Raw genomic sequence first — 20635 nt, forward strand, 5'->3', positions numbered from 1 at the left:
GCGGCCAGGTTCTGTACCACACGGATAGAATCCAGTCTCTGCGTCAACGCCCTGCCCTGGGAGGGCAAGGAGGAAGCGCCACCGTTGGAGGAGCTCTCCATCTAAACACTTCCACATGCTGGGCTCCACGCCCTCCGTGGCTTCCCATGGACCCCACCCTGCTTTTCGGGGCTGCCTCGTTCTGCTGCTCCCTCTTCTAGGTGAGGTGCCGCGTATGCTTGGCAAAGCTCCTCACTCATATCAGGTCTTCCTGTTCCATGCAGCCAAGCCTCAGAACAGGATCTGGGGATTGAACCAGCATGGCTTGCTCTGGTGTAGATGCCTCTAGTTTGCGTCCCTCGGAATACCCGAAGCCGGCCCAGATGTGGTCAGTAGTACTTTTGGGGACGGCGTGGGCAATGTCGGTCTATCAGTGTAGCCTAACATGACGTTTGACATTGGTAAGAAGCCTAGCTCAGTGGCCAGTTTTTCTTGGGCTGGCTAGATTTGCCTTTTGGGGTTGTTGCTGTCCTCGAGGGGCAGTGGTGACTCTTGAACATCAATCATGTGCAAAATACTCGCAGGGATGATGAACACATATGAACCGAAGAGTTTAGACTAGGGCTGGCAGGCAGTGAGGAGGTGCCCATGCTACCACATTCATGGCAGAGGCGGCCAAGGGAACACAGTGCTGCTCCCCAGGAGACAAAACTCTGTCTCAGAATTCTTCCCTATACGGCAGCCCCAGCCCTACACCCAACGCACTAGAGCTATGAGAAGCTGTACTCTTGGCTTACCTCGCTTATCATATGCTCCTACTCATAGTCCACACTTACCAGAAAGGGATTTTAATGTGTAGGGCTGTAAATACCTTAGTAACAGATACAAATAATAAGTTCAACATGGATCAAAGACAGAATTTCCAACTGGAATGAGCAGTCTTCCAGAAGCATCCAGAATGTGAACTGGATCTTAAAGAAGTTAGATTAGAACTTGAGATAGATCATCATAAGTTATCTAAAATAATTCAGTTGTAGAATTCAAGGACAGTCAAACTTTGAGGGCAAGGACCATGTGATATTGTTTCCTTGAAGACCCACCTCCCCGCAGTGTACCCAGTACAGCATCACAAACATATCAGGGACTCAATGAATTAGGGGTTGAATGAATTAAATGAAATCCAAACAAAAAAGGACAGTTTCACCCTGGCCAATTTGACTTAGTGGTTAGAGCATTGGCCCACAGACTGAAGAGTCTCAGGTTCAATTCTGGTCAAGGGCATATGCCTTGGTTTCAGGCTTAATCCCAGGCCCTGGTCAGGGTGCCTGTGGGAGGCAACCAATTGATGTGTCTCTCTCACATTGATGTTTCTCTCTCTGTCTCTCTCCATCCCCGCCACTATCTCTAAAAATCAATGATAAATATCCTCAGGTGAGGATTAACAACAACAAAAAAGGACCTTTTCCTCTAGGAAATGTGTGAAGAGGTAGGAACTATGTGGTGGGGAGGGCCTGTCAGGAGAGATCTAAGGCTGAATTTCCAAACTGGATACACCAAAGACAGTTTCCTTCTCCATGTCTTTTAATTCTCTTGCCCTGAGGTCCAGCCGGTAGATCATGCCCCATCCTCACCCGTGGTGGAGTTGACCAATCGTGGACTTACTTGCATTTCCTTTCTAAACACTGTCTTGGTAAAGGGGCTCTAGCCAGTGGTCCCTGCGTTGGTCACATCTCTGCAACACTGCCATCCCGGCACTCTCATCACCCCTTTCCCCAAACCCATAGAAGGCCTCCTGGCCCTTATCAATGACCAGCAGCCAGGAATCCTGAGACCTGGTGCTGGGATTTAGGCTGAGGCTGCGCTGCTGCTCTCCCGTCTTCACCTCCCCTCACTTGTCCTTCTGAGAGACCCGAGTTGAGTGGGTACAAGCACCCTATGCCTGGAGTAGCTTCTTATCACCTTAAAAGAATTTCCCCCTAAAGGACAGTCAGGTAATTTCATAAGCAAGGGCCTCCCTCTGAAATCTCTCAGCATGCCTAACATGCTCTGATAACTTTCCAATGCCTGGATATTTCCAGAAACTTTTCAAAAGGAAAACAAAACCCTTGCCAAGCCCTGGAGTAGAAAAACTGGTTTCAGTTTAAAAAAATAAATAAATAAACAACAGCTTTGGAAAAAAAAATCTCTATTTAAAAATTCTTAAATTTGTCTCCAAATGCAAGTTGTAATTAATAGAAGTTGGAGTTTACACAGTTGAGTGTAAAAACACCCTAAGGCACAAGCTAATCAAGTGTGTATGTCATGCTGTAAACTACAGCAAGTTCTTTGTTTGACCCAAAAAAAGAAAATAGCTTGCCAAACAGCAGTTTTTCTTTGTCAAACTCCTTCATTGTCTCATTTTTGTTTTCCCCCTACCTCCCCCACCCCACTTCCCTTTGAACCTTGCTGTTGTACTTAAGAAACTTTGCAGGTCTATGTCTTATTGATAGTTTTCATCAAGCATGAATTTAAATTTGATAATAGATTAGGTGTCTTAGCCCCATTTCTTTTTGATAAATAACAAGAGGTTTCTACTTATGATTTTTCTGTCCTCGGGGCTTTATCATTAAGATTAAATAACTGTACTCTCAAGCATGCCACTGCACAAACATCTTTTCAATTATGTGAGTAACAGATGCCTTCACAAAGGAACTATTGAAAATTCAGAAAGCATGTTCCCAAAAAGAAAGGAGGGGGAAAAGTATCAGATGACAAAAGAATGTAATTGTTTACCATTAAAGTATATCCTTAACTCTTCCACTGAAAGCCTCTTGGAACGTTTTGTTTTTGTGCAAGTTATTGCAAAGTTTGATCAACATAATAAATGTTTGGGGGAATTGTTGAGCATGTCAGCAGCTCTGGAATCCATGGTATCTCACATGCATGGGACTTAAATGCCATAGCTGTTTGCCTGTTTTGACATATAGACACTGCCTGCCTTCACTTGCGCGGTGCACATGCTGCAAACACTGTAGATATATTTGTCCATTATTCTTGACATGATGTTCATCTGCTCTTGAAATGGACCCGTGCAGCGTGATGCTGAGTTAGTCGTTGTTTTCTTATTGAGAAGAAGAATTGCTGCCATCTCGGCTGGCTGGCATCGAGGAGGGAGGGCTGGGTCTGTTCATGATCCATGCCCTCTGTTCTGAGCCTGTATTTTAATCCCTGGCGCATAAAGTCAGCCTTTTTTATATCTATTCGAACTTTTCTTCAGTGTGGTCTTCGTGTGAAAGACCTGGAGGTAACATCCATCTATCTACACACTCTTAGGAGTGGCAGGGAGGCATCCTAGAAGCAGAGCCACCGAGGGGCTCCCAGTCTAGCCGGGGAGACGATGGGAACCCCAGACTTGGTAAGATGAAGTGCTCCGGGCTGGTGTTCATGGGGGATATGGCTCTTGAGATTCTCTTGCCATCCAACATGAAGCTGGGCCTGATCCAACTAGGGTTACTACCTTTTGGAGGGTTGTGGCCCTTCGTGAAAGCATTAGTGTGCCCAGTGCCCAAGCCACAGGACTGCTTTTGTTGCAGGGGTTGGCCCTTCATTTCCACATAGGTGTTGCCTTTGAGAAAGGAGTGCTCGCTCCGATTTCTTAGAGAGTTCTCTTAACCCAGGTGTGATCATTTCAGTATCTCCCGTGTCGGTGTTTCTGTGACCTTGCTGAGGTGAAGGCGCTCAGGCTAGCCGAGGCAGGCAGGTCTGTGTTTGCTCTCCAGTTTTGGCATTTAGGAGCTGCATGCCTTTGACTCGTCATTTAGTCATTTCACTTTGAACCTCCGTTTCTTCATCCATGAAATGAGGATAAAACAATATGCCTGTGGATATTTCCTTGGGTTGGACTTAAGTCAAGACGTACTAAGTGCCTGGTATTGATAGGAACTTACTACATGGTGGCTGCTATTGATATATTTTTTTAAATATATTTTATTGATTTCTCACAGAGAGGAAGGGAGAGGGATAGAGAGTTAGAAACATCGATGAGAGAGAAACATCAATCAGCTGCCTCCTGCACACTCCCCACTGGGTATGTGCCTGCAACCAAGGTACATGCCCTTGACCAGAATCGAACCCGGGACCCTTGAGTCTGCAGGCTGACGCTCTATCCATTGAGCCAAACCGGTTAGGGCTGCTGCTATTGATACTGTAATGCCTAACCAATATGTAAGCACAGTCTGAAGTTTTTCTCCCCTCCCTCCCACCTCACCGTCATCCAGGCCTCCGCAGCCCATGTGACTCCAATTCAAGGGCCCCGTTGTCCCTGAGCTGCCTCTTTCACTCTACACCAGTGGTTCTCAACCTTGGCTGCACATTAGAATCACCTGGGAATCTTTTTAAAATCCTGATTTCTGGGCCTCGTCCTCCGGGAAATTCTGTTTCTTTGTTACTGATGTTGTGGCCTCACTCCATAACAAAGAAACAGAATTCCCGGAGGACGAGGCCCAGAAATCAGGATTTTAAAAAGATTCCCAGGTGATTCTAATGTGCAGCCAAGGTTGAGAACCACTGCTCTGCACCTTTGTGAGAGTCAAGCCGCCACCTTGCTGGGTCCTGGCACCATGGCCCTTCCTTTCCTCTCTTTGCTTAGTTAGGGTCACAGTCGCTCCAGGACCATGGAGGTAGGTGTCCAAATTATCAATAGGCCTAAGGAACAAGCCTGCCTCCACTTCCAGGGGCACGTGGAATGAACGCCTTGAAAAGGTTTTCTTGTTCCTCTTCTGCCTTTTGAGCAGGTAAGGCAGCCCCTGGTGAGCAGGTCATTTTCCCAGGGCAGAGCTTTGCTGAAGACAAGTGTCCGTGTTCTGTGGTTGAGAGCCATGGGCCACCTACATTTTAGGTATCTTGGCATAGAATACAAATGATGCTATTTATACCTACTTGCTTTGTCAAAAGCTGGCTACAGTTGACTCTTGGTAGCTCATGGGCCAGCCAAGTCTTTTGTACAGAAGCCATGTTGCATTCTCCCACCATTTTCTTGGCCAACGCTAACTTTATTTCCCTCTGCCCCCAAAATATTCTGCTCCCAGTCACCAGCAGATCTTCGGGCCTGGATTTTTTTTTTTTTTTTTTTACTGGTTTGATACCATAAGAGTACCTATGAAGTAAGTAGGGTGAGGTTCAAATATAACTCTAAAGATCCCCCCCTTTCTTTCCCCCACTCTCCAGATTGAATCAGTTCCAGAACATGATTAAAATATCATTTTTCAGAGCTCTATAAATAGATGGATTCTCATTTCTCCTCTTAAGTACTGTTTGCTAAATGTTTTGGCCCAAAAGTTCAGTCATTCCACGCCGGCATTAATCAATACAGGAGACATTAGCAGTTACTCGCTCAGATGAGATTTGACATTAGTTTTCCTCTGCCCTCGGGGAGGGGAGGGGAATGTTGCCTAATAAAGATGAAGGGTCTTTTCTTCTTTTGTATGAAATGCAAATGTTGAGGACATGGATGGTATACATTTCTCAAAAGCAAGCAAGGCTGCTGCTTTTTGTTGAGAAAGAGAGGAAAGGCCTGGGAGGATTTTAGAATTTGTAAATATAAAATTATCTGCCTCGGCGTTTAAAAAAATCATAAAAGGGAGAAAGAGTTGGCAGGTTGCCAGATTACTTACATTACAGTAATAGATTTGCTGACCCCTGACTTCTGCTGTAGAGAAATGTATTGAATTTTTCATAATATCAGATGAGGCAGATCTAAAATCCTAGTACACTGAGCACCATTATTTAACTTGAGATTTAACAAAGCCGAAATCTTTACAAACCAGCAATTTCATGTATAATGATAATTTAGTGGCTCAGACGCTAATAAATCAAGGTTATAATGCCATTGATTTGTTCATTTTAATTTGGGTTGATTTTAAGTTGTCTTTATTTAAAAAAGAAAGCAAAAGAAGCAGGAGAAAAGAATCTTGCTTTTCACAGTGACTGAATTTAATAAGAATCTTCTTGATAGCAAAAGGCTCCCCTACTGTTTCTGCTTTGGGGTGGAAAATGTTATTCTTGTATTATTCCGAGGGAAAAGAAATCTCATGCTGCTACAAATCTCATGTCTGTGGCAAGATGTTATTTTTTAATACAGGATGGCTTACCTATTTCAGATCCATTAATGGCATCATAAATAAGCATTTTGCTAATCTGAAATGTGAAATCTGGATAATAATAAAGACCCATTTATCTGCCCAGCTTTCAATCCTCAGACTAGATGTCGATCATGGGGGGATCTTTCTAATGAATACGTTGCTTCTTTGCCCATTACTTCCACCCACCTGAAACCCAGCCTGCATTCTGAGCGTTGCAGTCCATGGAAAAGATTTCTCCTGTGTAATGAGTTCTTGGGGGCTGAGGTGCATTTTTGCTTTTATCTGTGCAGTCTGGAGACTGATTGAATCTTTGTTGTACTACAAATATCTGAGGAATAATCATCTGCAAGGTACAGGCATGTTGCATTCTACTAAATTCTTTATATAGTTCAAACCTCCTCAGCTTCCTGCATTGGGCAATGTTGACCTTCTATTGGCGAACCTGTTTTTAACGCTATCGCATGTACGTTAAACGCTTCAATGTTCAGAAACTTATGATAGCTTCCCTCCCTTATACTGTAAAAACCTCTAATAATCAGATGATAAGATCACATCCTGTGGGGTAATTGTATTGTACCATGACAGGATGACTGAAAAACATTCAGTGAAAATCGCAGCAAACGGAAATCCCTACATGAACCGCGATTGTTTGGGTGCCGTGCGAGACCATGCCCTGTTCTTCAGGGGCTTAGCTGGTCATATTTCTACTTGTTTCCTTTTAGCTGCTGCCTTTCTTGTTTTATTTTGGGAGCCTTTTTTTCACTGAGCCACTATAATTATCTTTCAGTGATTTAGAACGGAAAAAAAACAACACACTCAATTGACCTTTATACACACACACATTCTCTCTCTCTCTCTCTCTCTCTCTCACACACACACACACACACACACACACACACACACTCCCTTTGGAAGCCTGAACAAGCAGGGCTTATGTTTGGATTCAGTTTTACCTTAGTCATGCCTCTTTCCAGATACAAGAAACATTTAATTCCAGATTTCCTGCTTCTGGCTTTAGGCCTTTGACCAGCAAAGTGAAATGTATTTTTTACTGCTGTCGGCCAGCCAGCTGCTGAGTTGAGTGAAGAGGGGGAAAAAAATAAAAGAAAAAAGAAGTGAAATGGAAATGTTGCCCTGCCTCTTGAACTTGCAAAATTGTACAAGGAAATTACAGCCTCCTTAGCACCCATCTAGAGAGCTGGGTCGGCCCAGGACTGTCAGGACCGGAGGAGAGGGGTCCTTTGGGGCCCACCTTGGGTGTCTCTTCCACCCAAGTCACTGCTTCTGCTCCAACCCCCTTCCCCACACTCGGAGGTAATGCTGTCATCCTTCTCACAGGAGAGGGTCTCCCCTGATGTCTCTATCTCAGTTGGAGAATGGAGTTGGGAGAAGGGTGATAACCATTGGAATAGCCAGACTTCAATGCTCCTTGGGTTCCCATGGCAACCAAACAAAAGCAAAACAAACCTATCTGCCCCAACAATAAAAATATGCTTTCAGTAAAGTCAATTTAAAATATTCTTTCCAATTTAAAACATTCCATGAATTTAGCTCCCGGATAAAAATCCCCCACTTGCCAGTGTCTGAGGGGATAAAGTCCCTGGCAGGACCACGCAGATAAAAGGAACTGGGGAGAATGGTGGGACTTTACAGGTGAGACAAATAAATTCAAGTATGAACAAGATTACTTTTTTCCTCTCTTCTTCTGCTTAGTTATGCTTTTTATTATATAAACATTCACTGTAATATTACAGTGGGAAGCAGGTATTTGGCAGCCATATATTATTTTAGTAAGTCTACATGGAGAGAACAGTTTCCAGTTTTAGCAGCTGTAACATGTTTAAACTCAGTTTGTAATGGGATCTGAAGATAACTATTCCCCATGGGCTGTGTTGATCTTCATGGCTGGCCCACTGCCAGATGTAGGGCTCGAAACTGTTATTCACGCCTCCTTGCACATACCTTGTCCGAGCATGCTCAGTAAATGAAATTTGTTCCTAAAATGCTATAAATTGGGATTTGATTTTCCATCATCTGAATAGTTTTATTGAAGAGTGAAATCTTATGATCACAAATGTCCCTATGTCTGTACTCGCAAACCCGAACGGTTGTGTATGTTTAAGTAGTTGAGATTCAAATTACGTAGTTAGAAACCAATTCCAGGATCGCCAACAAATATCCACACCAAAGAAGTTTCTGCCTGGGAGTCTTAGTTTAAAAATAATTAGGGTTCCCGATATTTGAACAGATTTATGTTGTTTATAAGCCAAGTACATTTTCTTCATTGAGTCAACTTGTCTTATTTTAAAACAAATTATGGTCGCTGTATTAAAGTTCATATTTTTAAGGCTGAGTCTTGTATTAATCCTACAGTGAGTCATTAATCATACCAAATGCATTATAAGAACTTTAATCACTGAAGTTGAAACTGAGATTGTAATGCAATCCATCCCTTTTAATTACATCAGCTATTTTTCCCTTTCAGATCAAGAGCTACGGCGCAAAGGGGAAACAGATTAAAACTAGAGCTGTTTGATGTTTCTCTTTTTAGAGCAATTTTATGTACTTTGTATAAAAAGTTATGTAATTAAAATGCTTGAATTTTTCAGCCCTCTGATTTTTATGGCCAGAGTGGTCTGTCCACCTTCCTTCTTACTGGGGCCCTCTTTTACTTGGCACCCCTAAACCGCACCTCCTGCTGCGGTCACCTCCCCCTCCCTCCCCCCGCCGCCCCCCCCCCTCCCCCCCCCCCCCCCCCGTCCCCACCAGAGCTGCCGTGTGAGACAGCTGTCTCTCAGCCACACTGTGCTTGCCTCCCATTAAGGTCTTTATCTTAAGTGTCTGGTCTATATTTTGGCACGACAAAAATATAAACTTTGGAGATGGGAAAAAGTGGCTCAAATTCTATCTCTATCAACTGGTGTGACTCTTAGGCAAATTCTGTAACCTTTTGGCGCCTCAGGTATCTCATCAGTTCATAATAATATTAGTAATCATTTTTTATTATTGGTATGATATAATAAATAATATGGTAATTTACTCCCTAGGGATGTTATGACATGACATATATTATGTACCTGGGGCAGATACTAGTACATTAGAATATAAGCCTCATGAGGTCAGGCATTGGATCTTCTGTTTGCTGATGTATCTTAGTGCCTAGAGCAATGTCTGGCACAAAGTCAGTGCTCAATAAATAGTTGTTGGCAGAATGATGAGTAAACAGCAGCTATCATTATTGTTGCTATTATTGTTGTGATGTCATTGCTGGCACTTAGCCGGGTTCCATGCACAGCGATGATGATGTAAACTTGGATGCTTCCACTGTCACCCTTGGTGTATAGATTTACAGAACCAGAAAGCAATCTTGCAAAGAAGTCAGTAGGCACTGGTTTTGAGTAGGGAAGTAACTGTGGAGTACGTTTCTAGAAAAGCATTGGCGTCACTGGAAATAAAGTCACGCAATAAATTGCTTGTATTGAGAAAAGAAAATAAGCCATAACCGATGCTAATGGAATTGCCTGATTAATCATCCCCTGACTGATCGTGTCTCCTGATATCCTTTTAGGTTAATCCTGCCATATGAAAGGTTTATTAAGGGAGAGGAAGACAAGCCCCTGCCTCCAATCAAACCTCGGAAACAGGAGAACAGTTCACAGGAAAATGAGAATAAAGCAAAAGTATCAGGAACCAAACGCATCAAACATGAAATCCCCAAGAGCAAGAAAGAAAAAGAGAATGCCCCGAAGCCCCAGGATGCCTCTGAGGTGAGTCGCTCTCCACCCCAGACATACCACCAGGACCTGCCCCGCCTCAGGGTTTCCCGATCCCTGCACCCTTAGCTGAGACCTGCACCCACAGCTGTGACCCTACACAGTTGCAGGGCTACACTGAGAAATCAAATCATCTCAGCTTCGCAATTCCCTCAGTAGCGGACCATTCCACTTGTTCCAGGGCTGAAAGGCAGTCCATGGTATTGAATGGACGATAGGATCCAGAAAGATGCGAGCATCCAGTAGGAAACGGATAGCGTCCACCGACTCAGAGAGAAGGAGCCAGAGCTCCAGCTCTGTGAAGCTGGGGGACTCCAACATGAAAGATACGGCTTTGCCGTTTCCAGCCAGTCTATCCGAGAAGTGGTGTGACTTTAAGAGTGCTCCGTGGGGCCTGGTAGGGAGGGCCGTTGAAATTGATGTGCTGTGTGTCTGCGGGAGGGACCTGGAAACTTCAGGGATGCCTTTGTCTCCTGTAATGGACCAATATGCAGCAGCCTTGGGTTGAGACCAGTTTAGAAACATCTTAAGCACATATTATTTATGGGGAAATTTTGAAATGGTTCCTCTGAAACCATTATTATCTCTCATGTTAACAGGTAGTTTCTGAACCTTTTAAAACAAGCCTCAGCTACCCGCAGCCCCCCACAGTTCCTTGGTAGAAGCCATTAATGTTAGCACACAGCCAGTCATGGAGGCTGATCTGGGCTCTGTTTCAACATGAATAATAAAAACCCTGCTGCCCATAAAAAACAAACAAAAAAAAAAAACTTAGCAGCCACATTTGGAGACAGCATGTTCTAAGATTCAACCCCAGAGGGAATTTTGTTGCTGATATTAAACACCCCCTAAAAAATCAAGTTTATAATGAACACATAAGAGACTCCCTAATTAAACACTGGTTTAAAACACACACAACACAACACCATAATCTCATACCTAGAATTCAACTTACCCCACTGAATCCTGTGTACTAAGATAATATTAATACGAAGATGAAATTTGTTTTTTGTTTCACAATTATTTCAAGCTCTGGAAATGAAAAAGGTTGGGGGGAGGGGGGGAAGAGGTGATGCAGAGATTTCTAAATATCTGCAAGCTTGCAACATAAATAGCCAAAAGCAAGGAAATTCCAAGTGAAGGCTTGCATTCCATTCTTCCTTTACCCTGTTGGCCTGGTGATTTATTATGGGTTTTGGAGCAGTGAGTTCTATTAGATACCATATGTACAGCATTGCCAAAGCACCAGGGGGCAAACTGAGGACCAAGAGGCCAGCTGACCTTTGAACAGCTCCACTTTGGGGACGAAGTTTAAAATGGTTGGTTTGTAAATTGTGGGAGGAATCCTCAGCCCATGCCCTGAGCCCATCAGCTGAGGGGATGACCACTGTCATGTGTGGAGCCAGATGTTCTGCAGATCATAGAAACCCTTAAAGCCTTTGTCCTATAGATCCCAGCAGTTCCCTTCAGGGAGCTGTTAGTGTCTTGAGTATCAAAGATTATTATGATCAGTTATCTAAACTACCTGGAATCTGCCCTGGCCGGTGTGGCTCAGTTGGTTGAGCATCATCCCATGCACCAAGAGGCTGCCAGTTCAATTCCTGGTCAGGGCACAAGCAGGAGGCAGCTGATCGATGTTTCTCTCTCACATTGATGTTTCTCTCTCCCTCCCTTTCTTTCTAAAATCAATTTTTAAAAAACTTATTAAACTACCTGGGATCTCATACCCTCTTCAAGGTTGACCTTATAAGTAAGAATTGTTCCCCACCTCCAACATAGACCCATGTTATTGTCCAGGTATATTTCTTCCCACTAATGATGTGTCTGGAGCTGTGGGTCAGGATTTCATTGTTGTCATTGTTTCAATTGTTTTTCATTTTTGATGTTTTCAATATGAAGTAGTGAACTCAGTAGAGATAGGAGGGCTTATAAAGCCCTCCTTGCCCTAGCCGGTTTGGCTCAGTGGGTAGAGCATCGGCCTGTGGACCAAAGGGTCCTGGGTTCGATTCCGGTCAAGGCCACGTACCTCAGTTGCAGGCTCCTCCCCAGCCCAGGCCCTGGTTGGGGTGCATGCAGGAGGCAACCAATTGATGTGTTTCTCTCACATCCATGTTTCTCTCTGTCTTTCCCTCTCTTCCACTCTCTCCGAAAAAAATCAATGGAAAAACATCCTTGGGTGAGGATTAAAAAAATAAATAAATAAAGCCCTTCTCATCAAACCCGATATCCTTGGATTGGATTGCAAGTTACCTGGTGGGAAGATACCACTTAACATACTAAGGGCAGATCAGAAAATTCCATCCTTCACCTTTTTCTGTCTAGCTTTCAAAGACCTCCTAAACCTGTTTTACAATCAAAAGCATGGAACTCCATGTAACTGAAGGCCTAGGTCATAGAAAGTTCATTGGAACTGAGTATCCCTGATAGCCCCTCTTCAAATTCCAGTCCCATCAGAAACTGACATTCAAGTGCAATGCCTTTTTCCCTGGCTGTACTCATTTTTTCTGCATTTCTTGTAATGCAAAAGCTCAGGAGACCAGTGATATTGTTAATGTAGAACAAGTAATGATAGTTGTCCTGAAAAGGCAACTACTAGTACCAAAAAATGAAAGGTGGCACAAAAAGGTTCTTAGGTATAACACAAATCTAAAAAAGCAGGGATATCTTTAAGTGGATTTAAGGAAAAATATTGATTAAATGGATGTGTTTCCTTAAAATTTTTAGCCCTATGCATCCCTACACCAGCATCCCCAATCTTACCCGAAAATGCTACTGTGGTCAAAACTTCTTTTCTTAACAAAGAAGAACGATGTTCATGGAGATGAGATGGGCGAGTTGGGGGCTGGGGGATGGGGAGGCGAAGACCCGTTCAATACAACTGTTTTGGGACTATTCTCCACTAAGACATGTCAGGACAGAATGACAGAAGTTTTTAAAGACCTTGTCCGTCAGCTGGGTCACAGATGGAAAGTTAAAATGGCCTTCAAAGGTCAGAGTTTGCACAGCTACATAAAGCAATGAATGGGTCGAATTGTGCCCACAACTTCTATGAATAGGGACATACAAAGGGCATCCATCTCATGGACCACAATTTATTTCAATGAACAGAGAAGCTGTGTTTGTGCTGGCGCTCACTGCCTGAATTTGACAACTTCATTTTCAGCTTTCATGGAAATGTAGCTTGCTGCAGCCTGGAAGGACTTAGAGCCCTCCTGTCCCTCAGGTAGTCAGGCCGATGTTGCAGCTCCATCATCTTTCAATACTTCAGCTTATCTGCATGTCACATGGCACTGAGTAGAAATTACAAACACTTAAGCATCACTGATTTTATGCCTCCATTGGACACATTAGGACAAGATACACTCTGTCAAAGAACGGCAGGGAGTATCGGTGAGTTTGTTGATTGTTTGTTGACATGGGGGTGGTTAGATTTTTGAAAGAGAGGTGCTTTAAAAAAAAATCTTTCTCCAAAGTGTCATAAAGCACAACATGTAATTTAAAACCCATTTGGATAATTGACTGATTTGACAAGAAGACAACCTCAGAATTAAACTATATATTAGACTCAAGGAGTGATATGATTGTATACCATCAGTACATAACACTTTGATAAGTGCCTCATAAGGGACTAAAGTGAATATGCATATTTCCCCTAATGTTTCTGTAATTTAGATTTCTTTGTTTAGAGCTATGATCAGGGAGTGATAAAGCTTTACAGAAACTATGTGAACTGATTGACAAGCCTATTTCCAAGAAAAACTGCTGCGTGTAATATTCTATTTCATAGCAAAATGTGTCAATGCACTTGGCTTCCTTCTGACTGTCTTGCAATATTTTATCAGGTTTCTTCAGAGCAAGAGAAGGAGCAAGAGCCTTTAAACCAGAAGAGCATCCCCGAGCCTCTCCCCGCAGCAGACGCGAAGAAGAAAATGGAAGGGTACCAGGATTTTGCTGCCAGGCCCCTGGTGTCTACAGCAGACCCAGAAAAGGAGAACAAAGCAGATCAAAGTGCCAACAGCGAGAAGATGGCAGAGGAGGCGGGAGAGAAGGGGCCCTCTCCTCCACTCCCGAGTGCCTCTTCAGCCCCCGACAGGGACCCAGGGGCTGGCAAACAGCCTCTCACCTCTCCCAGCGCTCTGGTCGACTCAAAACCAGAACCCAAGCCCTGCTGTTTTACAGAGAGCCCTGAAAACGAACCCCAAGACACAGCCTTCCCTGGCTTCCCCACCACGCAGCCACCGCTGGCAAACCAGAGCGAGATGGACGATGACAAAGTGCCCGCCATGGCAGACTACATCGCCAACTGCACCGTGAAGGTGGACCAGCTGGGCAGCGACGACATCCACAACGCGCTGAAGCAGACCCCGAAGGTCCTAGTGGTCCAGTCGTTCGACATGTTCAAGGACAAAGACCTGACTGGGCCCATGAATGAGAACCACGGACTCAATTACACCCCCCTGCTCTACTCCAGGGGCAACCCAGGCATCATGTCCCCGCTGGCCAAGAAAAAGCTTTTGTCCCAAGTGAGTGGGGCCAGCCTCTCCAGCAGCTACCCCTACGGCTCCCCACCCCCTTTGATCAGCAAAAAGAAACTGATCGCCAGGGACGACCTGTGCTCGGGTCTGGCCCAGGCCCACCACGGCCAAAGCACTGACCACACGGCGGTCAGCCGGCCCTCGGTGATTCAGCACGTGCAGAGCTTCAGGAGCAAGCCCTCCGAGGACAGAAAGAGCATCAGTGACATCTTTAAACATGACAAGCTGAGTCGATCGGATCCCCACCGCTGCAGCTTCTCCAAGCATCACCTCAGCCCCCTTGCCGACTCCTATGTCCTGAAGCAAGAGATCCAGGAGGGCAAGGAGAAACTATTGGAGAAGAGGGCGCTCCCCCACTCCCACATGCCCAGCTTCCTGGCCGACTTCTACTCCTCCCCGCATCTCCACAGCCTCTACAGACACACCGAGCATCATCTTCACAACGAACAGACATCCAAGTACCCGTGCAGGGACATGTACAGGGAATCGGAAAACAGTTCCTTTTCTTCCCACAAACACCAAGAAAAGCTCCATGGAAACTATCTCTCGTCGCTGCACCTACAAGACAAAAAGTCAGCTGCAGCCGAAGCCACCACGGATGACCAGCCGACAGACCTGAGCCTTCCGAAGAACCCGCACAAACCCACCGGCAAGGTCCTGGGCCTGGCCCACGCGGCCCCGGGGCCCCAGGAGAGCAAAGGCGTCTCCCAGTTCCAGGTCATAAACAGCCACAGTCGAGACTGTCACCCCAAGGCCTGCCGGGTGTCCCCCATGACCATGTCGGCTCCTAAAAAATACCCCGAGGCGCTCTCAAGATCGGCAAAACCCCACCATGTGAGACTGGAGAATTTCAGGAAGATGGAAGGCATGGTCCACCCCATCCTGCACCGGAAAATGAGCCCCCAGAACATTGGTGCCGCGCGCCCCATAAAGCGAAGCCTGGAGGACTTGGACCTGGTGATCGCTGGGAAAAAGGCCCGGGCGGTGTCTCCCCTGGACCCATCCAAAGAGGTCTCTGGGAAGGAGAAGGCCTGTGAGCAGGAGAGCGAGGGCAGCAAGGCAGCCCACAGTGGGCGTTCCGGGGGTGCGTCGGAAGGCCATAAGCTGCCCCTCTCCTCCCCTATCTTCCCAGGTTTGTATTCTGGGAGCCTGTGTAACTCGGGCCTCAACTCCCGGCTCCCAGCAGGGTATTCTCACTCTCTGCAGTACTTGAAAAACCAGACTGTGCTTTCCCCACTCATGCAGCCCCTGGCTTTCCACTCGCTTGTGATGCAAAGAGGAATTTTCACGTCGCCGACCAATTCTCAGCAGCTGTACAGACACTTGGCTGCGGCCACACCTGTAGGAAGTTCGTACGGGGACCTTTTGCACAACAGCATTTACCCTTTAGCTGCTATAAACCCTCAAGCTGCCTTTCCATCTTCTCAGCTGTCATCCGTACACCCCAGTACAAAACTGTAAGCCCGGCTCTGCCCAGCATCCCACACGGCGTGGCTAAAAGATCTTTACTCCTTCCCCCTGGGGTGATGGCTTGTAGAATTAGAAGTCCGTATTTCTTCTAATCTGGGGGTAAGATCAGTTCCAGCCGAAGCGGACGAGCAGGGAGGTGAACAGACCTGATTTTTCTGGGACGACACCAGCCTTGGCTGGTCAGTCTTGAGTCCCTTGCAACACAGATGCCCTCGCACCCCAGATGGTTCACTTCGCACGGGGCTCGCGTGGAGGGGGTTATGCGCACCCAGGAAGAACTTAGAGGGCCCCGTCTGAGTTCCCATGGCCAGGAAACAATCTGGGCAAAAAAGGGGCAGGCATTTCAAAGAAAGGGGCAAGGAAGACTGGCAGACATGCCAAGCGAGGCCCCTGTTTTCATAAAACTCCAAGGTTCAATCAATGCAATGTATAGTGAAACTTCAATAGATCTTTCCTTTTGACACTATTGAACAATCCAGAGAAGTAAACACTGTTAAATTGACTGTATATATTTGCTTCTTAAAACTACCCGTATCACTGTTTGCTCACCTAATTTATATACAGGTAGTTCCATTTTCTCCCAGTTCCTTCTTGTCTTTTTTTTTTTTTTTTTTAATTAAACAGTATCGCTTTTGTTTGCAGGTCTTTTGTTTTTGTTTTGTTTTGTTTTGTTTAAGACTGACTGACTATCCTAGTTTTTGATGTGTGTTTTTAACTCCCCCCCCCCCCCCAACCCCCCACATCTTATCATTTTGAGCAGCTTTGGGTGGTAAAGTTAATTGTTTACAAATTGAAGCAACTGATTCTAGTGGAACAAATGAGAAAGAAACAGATGAGCACACCATAGTGCAAAGAACGTTCCTTTGCAGATCCGCAGCTTACGGACTTTGTTCCTCATTAATGGCATAGTTGAAAGAGCTTATACACTGCTTACCCGACCAAATGCTTTGCTTTGAAGTATGGGGTTATGTGAACATATCGAGCCTTGTACTTACCTTATCTAGGCTGTGAAACTGTCCTACATACCAGAGGAATCATAAAAACAAAAACCTCACTGGCAGCAAGCTGCTGAATAACAGCAGAGTCTAGAGGACATACTTGTGGGCTGCGCAGATATTTTAGGAATTTCAGAAATTAGAACAGGAGCCAAAATGATTTACATTGGTGTTGGCCCTGGTCCCTTTAAGCAGTCCGGGAAAGGGGGTTGGGAAGAGGATGGAACTTGACTCTCCAAAGAAAATGAGCAGCTGGAGGCCTATGCCCCAGGTACCTACCTTCCCTGGGCCGTGGTCTTTGGAGTAATAGGTAATCGCGTTGCCTTCATCATATTGGTTTCTTGATGTTCCCAAGAAGACCCTTCCAGGCCACATCTGTGGGGATAATTGGCATACTGGATTACCCACGTCAAAAGAAAGTCATCCTCTTTGGGTTTCTTGGGCGTGAGTTTTATGTATAAACAAGCACTCACTTGCGGTGGTTGGTGTCATGTTTGTAACCACCTGGCAATATAGCCCGCTCTACCATTTATATCAGTGTTGGAAAGAAGCGGTCAAGCTGTTCAAGCAGTCAAAAGATGTGGAGAATGTATCTTGTCATTCTTGCCACTTTATTCCATTTGCTGCCAAGATGTAACATCAAGGTGGATGCATTTCCTAAGTGTGTTAAAGGTCGATGACCCAGAGCCTGATTTTCTTCTCAAGTCCCATCCCTGCTGATAGGAATGCTTTGATGAACTCCCCAGCCAACCCTCCCCTCCCCCAACACTACTAGTAGACATTAGAACCATAGTTATCCAAGTCTTTTACCTCTGAGATATTTAATTCTATGAAAATTGATGACAATTTTCAACCTCTAGGTAACTCGACTGCAAAATAATCAAAACTGGTAAACAATGAAACTGCGGCTCTTAACCGAAGCCATGCATGCCGTGCATTTGTATTGAAATGTCTCCATGATACGAAGCCAAATATTCAGTGTAACATACTTACTATCCAAAGGTGGAAACAAAAGAATGTAGAGATCTAGTGTTAAGAGTTCCATTTGCTTCAATTAATTATTTACCTTCCTGTGGAATAATATATACATATATATATATTTAATAGAACCATAGATAGACTAGTAGAATTTAGATTATAAATGTGTGAGTGCAGATTATCCTGCTATTGCACAAGATAGAGGGGGGGAAGAATCTCAATTCCAGCTGGCAAAGCCCTAGCCAGGACTGATCTAAGAAAGTTGCACTAGATTGGATGGTCACAGAATCAGAGGACATGGAAGACAGAGCAAACTCCAGTGTTTCTGCAACCGACCTGGGCTAGATCAGACGTGGTTTCTATGAGTTTGTTTCTCAGAGAAAATGGGGAGCCGTCTGTCCCTGGTGGAGCTCACCTATCCATTTGGAATATGGGGCATTTGTTTTCCCCACTGGGATGATTTCAGTCTGGTTTCATCATGTTGGAATTTGATCACACCATTTTCAAACAATGTTAACATAGTCCAGCTTTTGTTTTTCTCATCTCTTCCAAGAGGAGACTCACTGTTTCTGTCTGAGGAAGCTCATACCCTCGGCAAAACATCAGGACAAATACAGAGAAATGGGGGCACACATTCCCAACAGAAGCAGTGTGTTATTTGTTTTAAAACTCTGAACAGAGATCTTGGAAATCTTTCAAAAAGACCATTGAATTCTTCATTGGCTGAGAACTACATTTTAAAAAGTCTTAAATGGGGCTTTGTTTGCATTGTTTGAGTTCAAGGGGCCTTATTATTGAATGGGATTGCACAAGCCTTTCTTTGTGCAATCAAACCATTGTTATTGGTAGTTCTGTAAAGGAAACTGTGGAATCTAATTGGCAGTGGAGTCATAAATCTATTTACTGAGTGTGGCTTCCAAGAAATGTTGCAATTCAAAATGCACTAACTCCCTGATTTACTGGAGATTTGAAGATTCTAAATAATGTTGTTTTTTTAAAGCCTTTCCATGCAACTTCTGGCAATTCAACATAAAAAAAAAAAAGAAAAAAATAACCCAACCGAGTTTCAGAATTAAGTATTCTCCTACTAAGTGATTGGAACTTGTAATATTTGCCACAGGACTGACTTATTTATTTTCTAGCTAGAAGCTCTTAAGTTCACTTGTTTATCAGGGCATATACAGAAGGGTTTGTGAAAACTCAATGTTGACTTTACAACTTTCTGACCTGGTGCATGAATTCTCAAGTACTGTATTTCACTGTGTTGGTGTGTCTGATGGAAATTTCGAGGTGATCCCACAAAAATATTTTATGTAGTGTGCCTTCAAAGAGAACCATTTATTTCTCTTCACTCGTGTCCCACAAAGTCACATTTGGTGGTGGTCAGCCAAGTCCCATCTGGTCCAGTTTTACTCTGTTCCCAATTTTAAAGAGAGATGGGAACAAGTTTGCCCTCGTGAGACCCACACCATTGCAATGATTATCTTGAGCACTTAAATTCCAGTGTTGGCTGTTGATGTGTTTGATATTCTGCTTGTCTCCCCATGGTTGAAATATGTCTGAAGAATAGCAGCATAATCTCTATTGGCTGTTTATACTTTTTTAAATTTTCCTGTGTTGTAAATATTGTATACTTTTGGTGATCCCAGCTATGTAACCTCTGCTCTGTAAGGTGATTATTTGTATATAGCAACATGGCCCAGTGATATTATATAGTTTCCCAATGGAGAGGTTATTGAGTAACCTTTGCATTAGTTTAAACACTACCAGAAGAATGCTGAGCCAACTATAAACACTCAATTTTGTATGTTTTCCAAATTGTACTTATTACTGCTTTTGATACTGTATTACGTGCCAATAGTTTCCCAATCACATAGCAGGCAAGAGATATTTTGTACTTTTTGATCCACTGTAATATTTAATAAAAAATGTTACTATCTGTTTCCTTTTGGGTCTGAGTGATCTGTCACTTCTTCCTGAGGAGCCCGATGGCCGCCCCAGAGTACTTTCTACCCCATTGTCTCCAAAATGGATAACAGCAATAATAACAGTGGTGATGATGGGGTTTGTAGTTTGTTGAGAACCTACTGAGGTAGAGAGGTGAATCAACTTGCCCCAGATCACCTGATAACAAATTGGCAGAGTCAGGATTTGAACCCAGGGCTCTTGGGTCTGTGACTTCCTTTGTATACCATACTCCTCCCCTGAAAGATAACAAAAATCACTATTTATTCAGGCAACAGAGATTTACTCACATCTCCATTGCCAGGCATAGTAGCTGGGAATACAATGGTGAGTGAAAGATGAAGATTATCTCTGGAGCTTATAAATCTTAATGAGAAATTAGAGCTAACCAAATAGTCACCCATATAAATAGAAAACCTCAGCCTGACCTAGTTCTGGGGGAGAGAAGTGTGGTGACTAAAGTGATACATGAAGAGGAAGTGGTGACTAAACTGATAAATGAAGGATGAGTATCAGTTGACCAGATAAGAGGGAATTGGGGGAAGACTATCCAAGCACAGGTACCACAGGTGCAAAGACCCTGAGGCAGAAACACATGTGGCTTAGTATAGGCATCAAAGAAAAAGCCTGTGTGACAAAAGCATAATCACAAGGTCCAGGGCGTGAGGTGGAGGTAAGGTTAGAGAGTATAGCAGGGGACAACCAGGTAGGCCCCAATAGGTATGTCTTCTTAATTCTAAGCACAAAGAGGTTTAAGCAGGGAGGTGGCCTGTTAGTCTCTTTCTGGGTTGCTCGCTGGCTGCTGTGTGAAGGCAGAGGGG

The 20635-nt window shown here is 44.3% G+C and overlaps 1 protein-coding gene across 2 annotated transcripts in view; it reads left to right on the forward strand.

The window, feature by feature from the left end:
• ARID5B (AT-rich interaction domain 5B) overlaps positions 1 to 19793 on the forward strand; it is a 177605-nt gene extending 157812 nt beyond the window's left edge. For both annotated transcript variants that reach the window (XM_070432815.1, XM_070432816.1), the window contains 2 exons: positions 9667 to 9865; positions 13714 to 19793. In XM_070432815.1, the coding sequence (XP_070288916.1) occupies positions 9667 to 9865; positions 13714 to 15867 (2353 nt within the window). In that variant the 3' untranslated portion in view covers positions 15868 to 19793. The remainder of the gene's footprint in view (positions 1 to 9666; positions 9866 to 13713) is intronic.
• Positions 19794 to 20635: the final 842 nt, after the last annotated feature.

Source organism: Myotis yumanensis, unplaced genomic scaffold, assembly GCF_028538775.1.
Source record: "Myotis yumanensis isolate MYYU_CA2020_CCGP unplaced genomic scaffold, mMyoYum1.0.hap1 SCAF_13, whole genome shotgun sequence".
Taxonomy (NCBI): domain Eukaryota; kingdom Metazoa; phylum Chordata; class Mammalia; order Chiroptera; family Vespertilionidae; genus Myotis; species Myotis yumanensis.